The sequence below is a fragment of the Periophthalmus magnuspinnatus genome, chromosome 11 (genome assembly GCF_009829125.3).
Source record: "Periophthalmus magnuspinnatus isolate fPerMag1 chromosome 11, fPerMag1.2.pri, whole genome shotgun sequence".
In the NCBI taxonomy this organism is placed as follows: domain Eukaryota; kingdom Metazoa; phylum Chordata; class Actinopteri; order Gobiiformes; family Gobiidae; genus Periophthalmus; species Periophthalmus magnuspinnatus.
Genome location: NC_047136.2, coordinates 2,884,480 through 2,899,626, shown reverse-complemented (window position 1 = coordinate 2,899,626; position 15,147 = coordinate 2,884,480). Strand labels below are relative to the sequence as shown.

Below are 15,147 nucleotides of genomic sequence, written 5' to 3'. Positions count from 1 at the left end.
CAGAATTATTAATGAAAATATAAGTACACAGTCTCAAGAAACGCTAATTCTTAAACATAATTAACTCCTCAGCTGGTATTTTGCAGCAGATGCCATGAACATTTCTGTGGATGCTATGCTAACTGCTAACTGTAGGCACTGCTCTGTCTGGGGCTTTGTTAGACTTTAATCTGAGCTTTGTTTTAAAACAATCTGACCAGAAAGAACCGACTTAGCTGAACTACAACACGTGAGCTGAGCTGTTAAACAAGTCTCTCTCAAATAACATTACAGTCACAAGCTAGTTAGCATTAGCATTAGCATTAGCCAACAGTTTCCATGCACGCTCACAGGCTGCTGAAAATGTTCGCTTAAATGTGGGGTTTTTTGTGAGTTTTCCATCCATCTTCTAAACCTTTTTCGACAGTGTTTGCTAACGTGTGCATTGCGTCTCCATGGTAACTGCTGTACATCCCGCCAATGCACATACATGCAGAACAGCCCCAGCGCGGCGTCAGATTGCAGACTATCAATAGTGACGGTTTTGGAGCCGTATAAACCCGGTGGACGTGAGCCGCAGGTGGTCACAGAGCGGTCCGGTCCGTGGCTCTTGACATCGGCGACCTGAGAGCGTTTGGACCCGCGGAAAAATACTTCTGAGTCGAGGACGAGGCACCTGCGCTCTTACTTTGAAATGTGTTCTGCGAGCCGCTCCAGCAAAGAGCCGTCACCGCTCAAAGCACAAAGAAAACCTCGAGTAAATGGACAGAAAACACACTCAGACTGAGAGCAGGAGAATTCTGCTGTGGGCGAATCCGTTTAAACTGACGCTAGCGACTCGGCGTTTACGTTTTTTCATGCATATCACGCCATTTTCTGACTTTCTAACATTATTTCCTCATCACAAACGGACCCAGAGTTGTGTTTCTATTTCATTCACACATTTTAAACGCACAAATCCTGTGTATTTAGGCCGTGTTCCACTCTATTCCACTTTGTGATGTCATCAAGTGGTGATACAGGAAGTGCTCCGCTGTGTTTTTAAACTCCACACGCCTTAATTTCTAGAATAATTTGGCTCATGATGATTTCAGTTTCTGGAATCGCCGATCTACAACCGAACTAAAGGTAAAACGGAGCTGCTAACCTCGGGAAAATAGCACTTGATGACATCACAAGGTGGAACGGAGCATTTTGAGGTTTGGAGATGATACAGACTGATAATAAAATGTGGTAGCTCTTTAAAATATGGACTTATTAGGTACTTACGGTGGTACTTAGCAGATACTTGACTGGTAATTACTGCGGTAGTTACTGTAGTACTTACGGTGGTACTTTTGCTTTTTAATCTTGTGTAATAAATTGTCAGGATTTGTGGGGGGGGGTTTTATGCGTTCTGTGCCTTCCCCCCCCTCCCTTCTGTGTTTGAGCCTGGAGCTGGGCGGAGACTCTGGCACCAGCTCCGCCCACCTGCTTCTCAAACCTCCACCTTTACTTTACTTTTATTATTAGGCCCGAGCCCCTACAGGGCGTAGGGCCTATTGCTTCTTCACGAAGTTGCACGAAGTTGCACGAAGTTGCACGAAGTTGCACGAAGTTGCACGAAGTTGCACGAATGGCAGCACCACCCCCTGCACAGACTCCTGTGTCCTAGCAACCCATGCCATAGGCATGGGACATGCATATTTGTTCTTGCTAGCATGTCAGCGTCAGCGGCGAAGCCCATTGACTCAATGTTGACGCTGATGCAGCGCGAAGCGCTCATGTTCCCAAACACACTCCTGGCATCGAGCCCTATCCAAGCCCCCATGCCGCAGGCATGGGCCATACTTGTTACTGCTAAAATGAATGGAAGTCAATGGGAGGTCAATGGCGGACCCCGACGTCATGGCGAATGACGGGCGCGTCATTGACCCCCACAGTGACGTGGGGAAAGTCGAGAGCTTTCAAAAAACGTATAATACGTCATTGTAATGTTATCGGATATATTGTTTTTGCTAAAAATATTATTATCGTTATTATTATTATCATCAGTATTATTATTATTATTATTACTATTATTATTTCTATATGTTTATTTTGTATTTACTTTTTACTCTTATTATTATTATTAATTTTATGAACTAATTTGTCTTTAGTTTTTTTGTTCTGTTTTTCTTTGTCCTTTGCTGTTTTTCTTCACATCTGTGCTTATATTTTATGTGTATTTAAGTTCACATTTCGCTCATTTGTTGCTCCGTTGTTCATTTTTCTTTACGTAGGCGTTAATTTAAGCGCGTGGAGATGTTCACTTTGTCGTCTCTCGTGTGGTATTCGCTGGACCAAACTGAGCCGCGCGTTCATACAGTTTTATATTTTTGTGATCGGTGTGTCTCGTGGTTCTTTAACGCCTCAAAAAAAACAACAACAACACAACGATCACACGAGCACAACAGGAACTACCACGGGTCTGTTTTTGAGGAGGAAACAGCGTCAGAACGTCGTTTAAAGCTCACAAGGGTCCATTTTTTTTGCGTCGTATGGGAGATTTAAGAGGTTAGACGGAGTAAATCGTTCCCGCTGCGGAGTGGAGGACAGCGGTGGACGTTTCCTGTAGGAGGACAGTGACAATCAATAGCAGTGAAGATGACACCTCTTGATCCGTCCTATTTAAAGCTCAGATCCTCTGGTGTTTCTTAAGGGCAAAGCTGGAACAGAACGAGCAGCAGGATCAGGAAAACAGACTCGGACTAGAACATCCATGGATTTAGAATTATGGAGTTATAATCTGTTTTTTATCTTTATTTATCCAGGGAGAGTCCGAAAACAAATGAATTTAAAACATTAAAAACAGGAGCAGGTTGATTATAAATGTTTATCTTCACATTATTAAAGTTCTGCAGTGGAGAGAGTTTTAAAAATGTCCTTCAAATCTGAGAAATAATCGAAGGTTTTTGTCCCAGTTCAGTTCTAGAGCGGACGGTTTTTAGACGGAGATCTAGGGTTGAAAGTTCTACTCCTCCTCCTCTCATCCCCTCTTTCCTTCTGCCATCTATCGCTCTCCTCCTCCCTCTCTCCTCCTCCCTCTCTCCTCCTCCCTCTCTCCTCCTCCCTCTCTCCTCCTCCCTCTCGTTCACTTTTTAGACGTGGACAATCATGAGATCTTGTGTTAAAAGTTCTTCTCCACCTCTTCTCTTCTCTTCCTCCTCTCCCTCTCCCCTCCTTTCGTCCTCTCTCTTCTCCCCCTCTATCGCTCTCCTCCTCCCTCTCTCCCCTTTCTCCCACATGTCTCTCCTCATGTCCTCTCCCTCTCTCCTCCTCACCTATCTTTCTCCTCCTCTCTCCTCTTTCTCTCTCTCCCACATCTCTCTCCTCCTCTCTTCCACTCCTCTTTCTCTCTCCTCCTCTCCTCTCCCTTTCCCCCTCCCTCCTCCTCTCTTCCCTCTCTCTTCTCCTCCTCTCTCCTTCTCTCCTCTCTCTCTCCCCTCCCCTCTTTCTCTCCTCCTCTTTCTCCCACATCTAGCTCCTTCTCTCCTCTCCCTCTTCCCCTCCCTCTCTCCTCTGCTTCTCCCTCTTTCCTCCTCGCTTCCCTCTCTCCTCTTTCTCCCACATCTCTCTCCTCCTTTCCTCTCTTCCTCTCCTCTTTCTCTCTCCTCCTCTCCCTCTCTCCTCTCTCTTCTCCCCCCCTCTCCTCTGCTACTCCCTCTCTCCTCCTCCTCTCTTCTCTTTCTCCCACATCTCTCTCCTCCTCTCCCTCTCTCCTCTGCTCCTCCCTCTCTCTCCTCCTCTGGCCCCTCTATCCTCTTTCTCTCCTCCTCTTTTTCCCACACCTCTCTCCCGTCCTCCCTCTCTTCTCCTCTCTTCCCTCTCCCTCCTGTCCCCTTCATCTCTTTCCTCCTCCTCTCTCCTCCTCTCCCTCTCTCTCCTCCTCTGGTCCTTTTATCCTCTTTCTCTCTCCTCCTCTTTTCCCCACATCTCTCTCCTCTCTTCCCTCTCCCTCCTCTCCCTCTTCCCTTCATCTCTTTCCTCCTCCTTCTCTCCTCTCTCCTCCTCTCTCTTGCTCACTTTTCAGCCATAGACACTCATGCGATCTCGTCTTAAAACACATTCACACAGTGCTGTTCTGTCCGACCTTCTTTTTTTTTGTTTTTAAATCTCTTTTCTGTCACTCGCTCTGACTCGTGTCCAGCTGATCTCACTCAAACCAACGAGGACGGACGCCAGACAAACTAAACTAAATCTAACAAACACTTGGAGCGTTTTCCTAAAGTCTCCGTCAAAAAAACGTGGAGAGACGTCAGTGTCAAACTCCGGCTCAGCTCCATCGCCCGGAAAAAGACTGGACCTCAAACTAAGACGAGATTAAGAAGAAGAGAACGGCTAAGCTGCATTTTACTGTTTGCCCAACGTCAGCGGCACGACCACGCCAAAGGAGAACGCCAAAGGAGAACGCCAAGACACGACGCCAAGAGAACGTTCTGTGAGGAAACAGCAGACGGCCTTTTAGCGTCTCAACCTTTACACGGCTCTGAGGAATCCACCCCGCTCACACTTTTACCGTGATGTCACAATGGGGGTGTTCTACGTGTACGTCTATGGAGGAATGTTCAGCAGTTCCCACGGTGACTCGATGCGCACGTTAGCACACGTACACATAAAAAGGATTTAACTGGTACAAATAAACAAAACAAAACAAGGCAAATATATGTTAGAGAATTGATACTTTACAGTGGTATCACGCTGGGGGTGTTCAACACGTGTGTCTATGGAGGAATGTTCAGCGGTTAGCATGGTGACACGACGCACACGTTAGCAGTAAAAAAAAAAGTCTTAACGTCTTAAAACTCAAGAAAAACACAAAAAAGTTTTAACTGGTACAAAACAAAACAAATATATGTTAGAGAACTGACACTTTGCAGTGACATCACAATGGGGGTGTTTTACGTGTATCTCTATGTCAGAATGTTCAGCAGTTAGCACGGTGACACGATGCACGCGTTAGCCGAAAAACAACATTGGAATATTGTCTTAAAACCCGAGAAAAATGTATAAAATGGATTTAAAGAGCAGATTTTCAGGAGCCTGTGGTCAGTCCATGGTCCAGTTTAAGAGTTTGATTTAAACAAAAACATGAGGCTAATGCTAATGCTAATGCTAATGCTAGCGTGTGACTGTGACGTTATTTGAGAGGGACTTGTTTAATCACCTGTTCTCATTCAGATAAGTCAGTTCTTTACGGTCAGAATGTTAAATCAGATCAATTCAGAGCTTTTAATCTTTTTTTTCCAAACGTTGCACCACATTGAGTCTAAACTTTAATCAAACTATGACCCTGTTTCTCGTCGAACCTTGGGGTTGATGACCAGGTAGGTGACCACTCCGTGTTCTTTGAGGTACGAGTCCCGGCTCTGTCCGTTCCCGGGCTCCACTTTGTACGATCCGTTGAGATGTTCCAAGGTCACGGAGGAAATGTGCACCCTCCTGTAAACGACACAGACGCAGATTATGAACCTCGACAAAAGAATAAAGACACGACGTGGAGTCTGTCGGACAAAAAAACACTTTTAAAGCTCCTGTGGAATTTCACATCTTCGTTATCGTCATCTACAGTCGCTTCATCAAACTCTGGAGTGGGTGGAGTTGTTCAGAAGCGACACCGAGGACGAAGAATTTAATGGATTTATTGATTTGGAGTGAGATCCAGAGTAAACTTGTTGCTTTATTTATCTGATTAACTGTTAATATCTATTATTATTATTATTATTATTATTATTATTATTATTATTATTATTATTATTATTATCATGATTATTATTATTATTATTATTATTATTATTATTATTATTATTATTATTATTACTATCATTATTATCATTATTATTATTACTATTACATTGTATTATTTCTATATGTTTATTTTGTATTTATTTTTTTATATATTTTTAATGTTTTAAATGCAGTTATTTGGGCGTTTTTGTTGTTTTTTTTTGTATAAATCTAATTATAACAGCTCATTAAAGAGTCTGGTCTGACGAGATCAGGTCGTGTCAAGTTTGGTTTGGTCCTTAGCTTCTTCTTTTTTTTCCCTCCCCCAACTACATTCTCTATCTCTTACTTTCTCACTTTCAAATTACTCGTACTAGCACTTTCCTCTGCCGTCTCCACCTTATCCCCTTATCCCCCCCCCCCCCCCCCACACACACACACACACACACACTTATCACATACAATTGTAAATAGTTGTGTTATGTCTTGGTTTGTCTATCAACACTTGTCACTACTGTATGTACGACCACTATGTTTGTCTGTCTTGCATTAGTTAGATAAATTAAAAAATAAAATAAAATAAAAATTCAAAATAATAAAATAAAATAGAATAAAATAAATACATAAATAAATAATAAATAAGTAGTTTATAAATAAATAATTTAATAAATAAAGAGTTTGGTTTCACTGAGCTCTATAAATAAAAAAATATAAACTTTTAGCATGTTAGGATCCATTTTTCAGCAGCGACTGTGGCTCAGTTCGTGCAGTTCCTCTCACAGATGAACACTGTTGTTGTGTCTTTGGGCAAGACACTTAACCGTCCTCAGCCCCTGTGTCTGTGTGCACTGGTGTGTGAACGTGTGAGTGGGTCCTCGATGTAAACCGCTCTGAGTGACTTGAATGTGGAAAAGCGCTAATGCTAATGCTAATGCTAGGTTTCGATGACATCACAGCATCAAACTCAGGCCCAGGGGCAAAATCTGGCCCGCAGTGTGATTATATTTGGCCCATGAGATCATATCAAATGTACTTTAGAGCTGACCTGCTGGTGTATAGCACGTGCTCCACTAATACTACGAATCCCAGAATGCTTTGCTAGTACGCTGGTGCAGTCGAGACCAATGACAGAGTAAATCAGAGTGAAGCAAATTGAGCTTGAATATAATGTTTCCTCTACACACGTTTTCTACTCCATGGACTGTTAATAGTTTGAAAGTCGAATTTTCAGTGAATGAAATTATAGTTTTTTTTTTGTTTTATTTGTTGTTGGCTTGTTAATAAAAATATTCACCAGAACTTTAAAAAGGAACTTGAAAGGCTACAGACAGTAATAGTACATTTTATTGATTTAAATATGAAATAGATACAACTGACGTGTCTTTTATTTCTAATACGTTTGTGAAGCTTGAGTTGTCGTGTTTCAGCAAAACTAAACTTTATAATGAAAAGGTTAAACGTTACACATCAGGTGCAGTCAATTTTTTAATAAATATTGAATTTGACTCGCGAATTTATCTCTTTTCTTTTAATAATAATAATAATAATAATAATAATAATAATAATACATTTTATTTATATAGCGCTTTTCAAGACACTCAAAGACGCTTCACGATACAAACAAGAATAAAATATCACAAAATTTACAACATAAAATCAAACATTAAAAGCAATTTTAATTAAAAGCAATTTTAGTTTTTTTTTTTTTTTTTGGCCCAGTGAGAATTTGAGTTTGACGTCCCTGATAAAGGACAATAATTCTTAATACAGGAGCAGCTAAACTTAAAATAGTTAAAATACAGATTTGTGTCATTATACAGTGAGTTTTTGGGTCTAGTCACTAATGGAATTGATAAAAGTGGAATTTATAGTAAAATCTGACTCCTCCCCCATTGACAGTATGACATCATCACTTTATAGAATCTGAAAATTGGTGATTTTCAGATTCATTTTATAGAATCTGAAAAACACCACTTGTCAGTAATCGCGTTTATCTTTTCAGAAATCTCTCCGCTCTGGTCTGGTCTCGGGTGGAGCGTCTTACCCGGGCACGCCTCCCGCTTCCATGTGATTGGCTAAAGTGACGTCATGTGACCAGACGTCATACTGCCACTTCCTGAGGCCGATGACGCCGCAGAGGACGTTTCCCGAGTGGACGCCCACGCGCATGTTGATGTCCACACATGTGGCGTCTCGGACTTTTCTGGATTAGAAACAAAACAGTGAGAATCTCGTTAGAGGCGGCGAATGTGACGATGTTTAAGATAAATCCACGTGTTTAGAATGTGACTATTTTTGGGTTAAAAAAGTGTCAGATTTATTTCTAAAGGTAAACTACAAAAATATTAAACAAAACACAGGTTCAGACGTTTTGAAAGTGGTGGAAAAGAACGAAGTACAAGTACTAAAGTCCTGAACTTAAGTAGAATTTTCAGGTATCTGTACTTTACTTAAGTACGTTTTACAGTGTGTACTTTTTACTTTTACTTGAGTACATTTGAGAGCAGTATCTGTACTTTCTACTCCACTACATTTTTGAACAGGACTGAAAAGTAAAAAGTACTTTTCATCTGATTTGAGGGAGTATTTTTACCACGTTTGTGGAAACTTCCTGAATAAAGTTTTAAAGTTCAACCTTCGGATTTGAGCAAAACAAAAATAAATCCACAAAATTCCTGCGAAAAATGAAGAAACTGATTTGCATTTTTACTGTTGGACAATGTGTGTGTGTTTGTGTGAGACGTGTGAGACGTGTGTTTGTGTGTTTGTGTGGGGCGTGTGTGTTTGTGTTTCTTTGTTTGTGTTGGACATGTGTTTGTGTTGCGTGTGTGTTTGTGTTGGACATGTGTTTGTGTGTTTGTGTGAGGCGTGTGTTTGTGTGTTTGTGTTGGACATGTGTTTGTGTGTTTGTGTGAGGCGTGTGTTTGTGTGTTTGTGTTGGACATGTGTTTGTGTGTTTGTGTTGGACATGTGTTTGTGTGTTTGTGTTGGACATGTGTTTGTGTGTTTGTGTGTTTGTGTTGGACATGTGTTTGTGTGTTTGTGTGAGGCGTGTGTTTGTGTGTTTGTGTTGGACATGTGTTTGTGTGTTTGTGTGTTTGTGTTGGACATGTGTTTGTGTGTTTGTGTGTTTGTGTTGGACATGTGTTTGTGTGTTTGTGTGTTTGTGTTGGACGTGTGTTTGTGTTGGACATGTGTTTGTGTGTTTGTGTTGCGTGTGTGTGTTTGTGTTGGACATGTGTTTGTGTGTTTGTGTTGCGTGTGTGTGTTTGTGTTGGACATGTGTTTGTGTGTTTGTGTTGCGTGTGTGTGTTTGTGTTGGACATGTGTTTGTGTGTTTGTGTTGCGTGTGTGTGTTTGTATTGGACATGTGTTTGTGTGGGGCATGTGTTTGTGTGTTTGTGTTGGACATGTGTTTGTGTGTTTGTGTTGGACGTGTGTTTGTGTGTTTGTGTTGGACGTGTGTTTGTGTGTTTGTGTCGGATGTGTGTTTGTGTGTTTGTGTCGGATGTGTGTTTGTGTGTTTGTGTGAGGTGTGTGTTTGTGTCGGATGTGTGTTTGTCTTGCGTGTGTGTGTTTGTTTTAGGCATGTGTTTGTATTGGACGTGTGTTTGTGTGTTTGTGTTGGATGTGTGTTTGTGTGTTTGTATTGGACGTGTGTTTGTGTGTTTGTGTGAGGCGTGTGTTTGTGTGTTTGTGTTGCGTTGTGTTTACTTGATGGCCTCACACATATCCAGGCCCATCTTGACGCAGTTCCTGGCGTGATGCGGCAGCGACTCGGGCAAACCAGACACACAGTAATAACAATCACCCAAGATCTTGATGCGCATGCACTCGTTTTCCTGAAAAAAGTACAACAACACAGAAAAAAACAGACTCAAACACAAAAATATGACAAAAAACGTAAAGATCTCTGTCCTAATGTCGTTTCCTCATCAGAAAAAGACCTGGAGTTGTGTTTTTTTGTTTCATTCACACATGTTTAACCCTCAAACTGAAAAAAAACGCTCTGTTCCACCTTGTGATGTCATTGAGTGGCGATACAGGAAGTGCTCCGCTGTGTTTTTAAACTCCACACACCTTCACTTCTAGAATCATTTGGATCATTTCAGTCCAGTACTTGCTAATCTCCACTAAACAAAAGGTAAAAACTCAGCTGTTCAACTTGAAAACTACCACTTGATGACATCACAAGGAGGAACAGAGTGGTTTTTTTCAGTTCTGAGCTTCGGAAACGTAAACAGACTAATAATAAACACGTGTGAATGAAACAAAACACAACTCCAGGTCTGTTTTTAAAGAGGAAACTGCATTAGAACACGACTCAAAGCTCACACGAGTCCATTTTGCGTAACGTCGAAGCTTTAATCACATTTTTTCGCTGTTATTCATCAATCACAATGTTCAATTTTTACTTTTTCATAATAAAACACTTAAAAACGGTGCCATTTTAAAATCCAAATAGACTCATTTATTCTCCAAAGTGTGAACGCTCAATCACCTCTTCACAAAACACCAGGCAGTTCATCGACAAATTTAAAAGATTTGACCTCGATTTGATTAAAATATAATGACACACACACGCACGCACACACACACAGCTCAACACGCACACGCCCCTCCAGCCTGACCGAATGTAACGACATAAACTCTCAGTGAGTCGTGGGGTTTATTTTATTTATTTAAGACGCAGCTGCTTTAAGTCACTGCACAAACACAACAAGAAATCACAAACTAAACAATGAAATCCAATGTACGCACAATAAATGAAACAACACACTCCATCCTCACACACGTCCACGACATGCAGCCATGAGGAGTTTATGTTTACACTCACACACATTTACTCACATACGCACGCACACACACACACAAACAGATACGCACACACACTCACACACAGATGCATACACACACTCACACACATACATACACACGCACTCACATACACACACACAAACACACACCCACGCACACACACATGCATACACACACATTCACACACACAGACATGCACATGAGCACACACACACACACACACCCCCATCCACAGACATACACACATACACTCACACATACACCCCCCCCCCCCCACACACACACATACACCCCCCCACACCCTCACACACTCTCACACACACACCCCCACACACCCACACACACACACTGCTCTTTTATTCTTGTGTCTGACTCTTTCACACAAACTTAACAGGCTCCAAATATGGAACAAAATCCTGATATTTCCTTTTAAATATAAATTAATCTTTCCATTCAAAACTATTCCAGAACATTACAAAACCGATCAGAAACGAGCGGCTCAGGGTCGTCCAACCAGCGCCGCACAACTGTTAACCTCACACACTCACACACTACAACAATAACAATAATAACATTACTTTTGTCTTTTTGGGTCAGCGTGAGGTAATTTAGGAAAAGTCTGTAATAAACCACGAAACCACAAACTCCTGAAGTGTCCAACGCGCTTTAAATCCCATTCCCAAGGAGACAATAACACTCTGACAGCCATTTGTAACCACAGACCGTCTGGTTGGGAGGCAAAAGCTTCACCCACAAAGCCACTGCTGCAGACAGACACATAAATAATACATCAGCTTCAACCGCTATGTTTTCAGCTCCATTTAAGAGCCGTGTACATGACTGTGTCTCAGGTCTGTCACGTTTACACAGCTCCACGTCTGATTTACTGAAAAAACGTCATAAACATATAAAACACATGTGTCAAACTCAAGGCCCGGGGGCAAAATGCGGCCCGTCACGCCATTTTATGTGGCCCACGAGAAGATAAAATAAGTCTATATGTGTGCACTGACAATAAACTAATAAGATTTTCCCTGCAAGTGAGAGAAATGAAGTGAGAAATATTTGCAAATAATCATCACAAAATGTTCACGAAGAGGAAAATTGTCGGCGTGGAAGGAAGTTGGAAGGAAGAAAAGTGAAGGTGAACACAAGTTTGTGCTTTGAGGAGAAAGAGCTGTATGTTTTTTGTGTTATGAGGCGGAGTCGGTACAATCTACGTCGACATTCGGTTACATTTAGTGACGTTTACACTGCCGTACAGTCACATCTGGCCCTTCATGGCGGCCATTTTGCTGTTGTGGCGCTCGGTGAAAATGGGTTTGACGCCCCTGATATAAAAGATAATCCTGAAACGATATCGGGCTCGTTCCAATCAGAAAAAAACCCACTAATTTCTGCCTCTTTTTAACTAAAATCAACCCCGACAGATCAGACAGTGGGAGATGTCACAACTGGAGACGGGACGATAAATAATAATATCGTTTATCGTGATAAAAAGGGCCGACAATAATCGTTTGTGGGACATTTTATATAATCGTGAGAATCGCCAACAAAGATACTCGCCCTTATATCACCTGAATGTGCAGGAAAAACAAAAAAACGACTTATCCACAGGGGAGTCGAGACGGGGGGGACACAGGGGGTTGTTGTCCGGGGCCCCAGGGTCTTAGGGGGCCCAGAGTTGGACCCTCTTTCAAATAAGTTATTATTACAGGGGGGCATCTGAGGGTTATTGCTCCAGGCCTCCAAATTGTAGTTGATGGCCCTGCTCATCCTTAATGATAAAAGAATAAAGAATAAAATAATACAAAATAAAATAAACAAATAATAATAATAATAATAATAATAATAATAATAATAATAATAATAATCATAATATTTGTTTTATTTTATTTTATTTTTTTATTATTTTATTCCTTTTATTTTTTTATTTTTTAACTTTTTTAATATAATAACTGTATATATGTTAATATAATAGCTGATTGGTCTGGACATTAGACATTAGATTATATTGGAAATGGTCCAAACGACTTCTTATATATGAATTATTATTATTATTATTATTATTATTATTATTATTATTATTATTATTATTATTTATTTTTTATTTATTTATTTACTTTTTTAAACTTTTTTTTTATTGTTTTAATATAATAAAACCCATAAAACTCCGTGACTAAACAGCCGTATAAAATGTTCACGTAGTTTATCAGTGTTATTAATGCGAGGTATAAGTTACTACTAAACCCTCTACATCTTAAACGTTACTCAAACACAAAAATGTCATGGTGTTTTTTTACATAATATTACCTCCATCCCTTTCACCTCATCCTCACCCTCACACACATCCAGCTCCATCAGGCAAAAAATCATCCGCCCACGTCCACCGCGCATTAGCCGAGGTTCATCATGTGGGATGTGAAGCCGCTCTGCTTTTGGGCGGGTTTATGTAAGCGCGGCAGAGAGGGGCTGTGTGGACGCCGCTGCCTGCCGGACAAAAAAAAAACCCACAAAAAAACGCTGAGAACCTGACTCGGCTTTGAGAGGGCCCGGAGGAGCATTAGACGGGCCGCGGTCAGCCCACACGGATCTGCAAAGCACGCTGGGAACACCGCCGAGTCCGATCGTCGCCCCGAGATACAGGAAGCAGTCATTTCAAGGCCACGTTTCTGCTAATATGTTTTTCTAACCTCCGCACAGATGCAGTTTTGTGTTTTGATACTTTGCGGCGGAGGTCACGGTCATTCCCCGTGGGTGTGATGCTAGCTGGAGGCACTGCTCCGTCTGAAGGTCTGTTATTCAAGTTAATCTGAGTTTCGTTTTAACACAATCTGACCAGAAAAAACGGACTTATCTGGAAGTACAACAGGTGAGCGGATTTGTGCTGTTAAACAAATCTGTCTCACGTAACATTATAGTACAAGCTAGCAAGCATTAGCATTAGCGTTAGCATTAGCCCACAGTTTTTTGCTCACACTTGTGTTGAAAAAACGCTCACAAGCTTCTGAAAATGTGCTGTTTAAATCCATTTTTGCATATTTTCTTGACTTTTCAGAACATTTAAAAGCTTCGCCGGCTGCTTGCTAACGTATGCGTCGCGTCACCATGGTAACAGCTGAACATTCCGCCGTAGAAACACACGCTGACCTCCCCCCGGCATTAGCATGATGTCACCGCTAAGTATCAGTTCAATTCGTTTGACCCGAGTTCAATATTTGAGTCATTTAAACTGTGATATTAATTAATGTGGGATGTTTTTAATGTTCTTCAGAGTCTAAGGACGTGATTAAACATCCCGACACGTCTCCGCTCGCGTCTCGCCCAAAGCTAAAGTACTCGAGAGCGTTTCATTTTGCTCTCGAATCAGTCAGCCCGAATTAGAGCTAAAATATAAAAAAAGAAAAAACAGTCTCACAATGAAGTGCCACAAAGATCCTGTGAGTCTGGAACAACATCGTTTTCTAATTCATTTATACAATGAAAATATAAGATAAAAAATAATATATATTGAGTTTGTGTCGCTCTAAAGTTATAATCTGTGACTTTGTGGATCATTTTGTTATAATTTACACGTTTTAAATCACAATATTCATCTAAAACGACTTAATAAAAGAAACAAATCTGAGGAATTCCGCGTTACAAAACTGTGGTGTCCAATAGGAGCTGACGTCGCCGTAAACATCATCACAACAAAGAGGCGTGTAGCTGTCGGCGCCCCCTATGGACAGATGCACGTCACACTAGAGCAGCAGGTTTTTAAACATTTGGACCAAAATGACGACGCGACGCTGCAGAATCCTACGAGTATCAACGATTAAGAAAATAAAACTGGAGAAGGAAGAGCGGACGTCACAGTGGGCGTGTCACAGTGGGCGTGTCACAGGGGGCGTGTCACAGTGGGTGTGGCACAGGGGGCGTGGCACAGGGGGCGTGGCACAGGGGCGTGGCACAGTGGGCGTGGCACAGTGGGCGTGGCACAGGGGGCGTGGCACAGGGGGCGTGGCACAGGGGGCGTGGCACAGGGGGCGTGGCACAGTGGGCGTGTGCGTCACAGTCACGAGAAAGGAGACGAGGAGAGGAGACAAGAGAAGAGTCGAGGAGTCGAAAGGACAGCAGAGGAGAATGAGGAGATGAGAACAAGGAGACGAGAACGAGGAGGCGAGAGAGGAGACGAGAACAAGGAGACGAGAGACAAGATGAGAGAGGAGACGAGAACGAGGGGACAAGAGAGAGACGAGAGAGGACATAAAGAGGAGACGAGAGTGAGCAACAGTGGGCGTGTCGCAGTGGGCGTGTCCCGGTGGGCGTGTCACAGTGGGCGTGTCCCGTGGAGGTTAAACGGAGGCAGATCGATAAAATGCCGTCTTGAAAATAAGCGATTAAAAGATTATTCAAACATGAATCACTCCAAAAACAATTAAAAAATGAGAAGGAAACAACTCGAACATGGATAAAAACTCTGCTGTTGTGTCCTTGGGCAAGACACTTAACCCACCTCGCCCCAGTGTGTGTGTGTGTGTGCACTGGTGTGTGAATGTGTGAGTGTCTTGAAGGTTAAGAAGAGCTAAGCCTAAGTACAAAGGAATTTTACACAACTCAAAG

General features: G+C 41.9%; 1 protein-coding gene across 1 annotated transcript in view; it reads right to left on the bottom strand.

Moving 5' to 3' along the window:
• The window catches only part of adcy2b (adenylate cyclase 2b (brain)), a 110,988-nt gene that overhangs the window by 36,078 nt on the left and 59,763 nt on the right, over positions 1–15,147 (bottom strand). The window contains exons 7-9 of the mRNA XM_055225154.1: positions 9,439–9,566; positions 7,769–7,927; positions 5,307–5,439 (exon numbers count right to left, since the gene is read on the bottom strand). Coding sequence (XP_055081129.1) covers positions 5,307–5,439; positions 7,769–7,927; positions 9,439–9,566 — 420 coding nt within the window. The remainder of the gene's footprint in view (positions 1–5,306; positions 5,440–7,768; positions 7,928–9,438; positions 9,567–15,147) is intronic.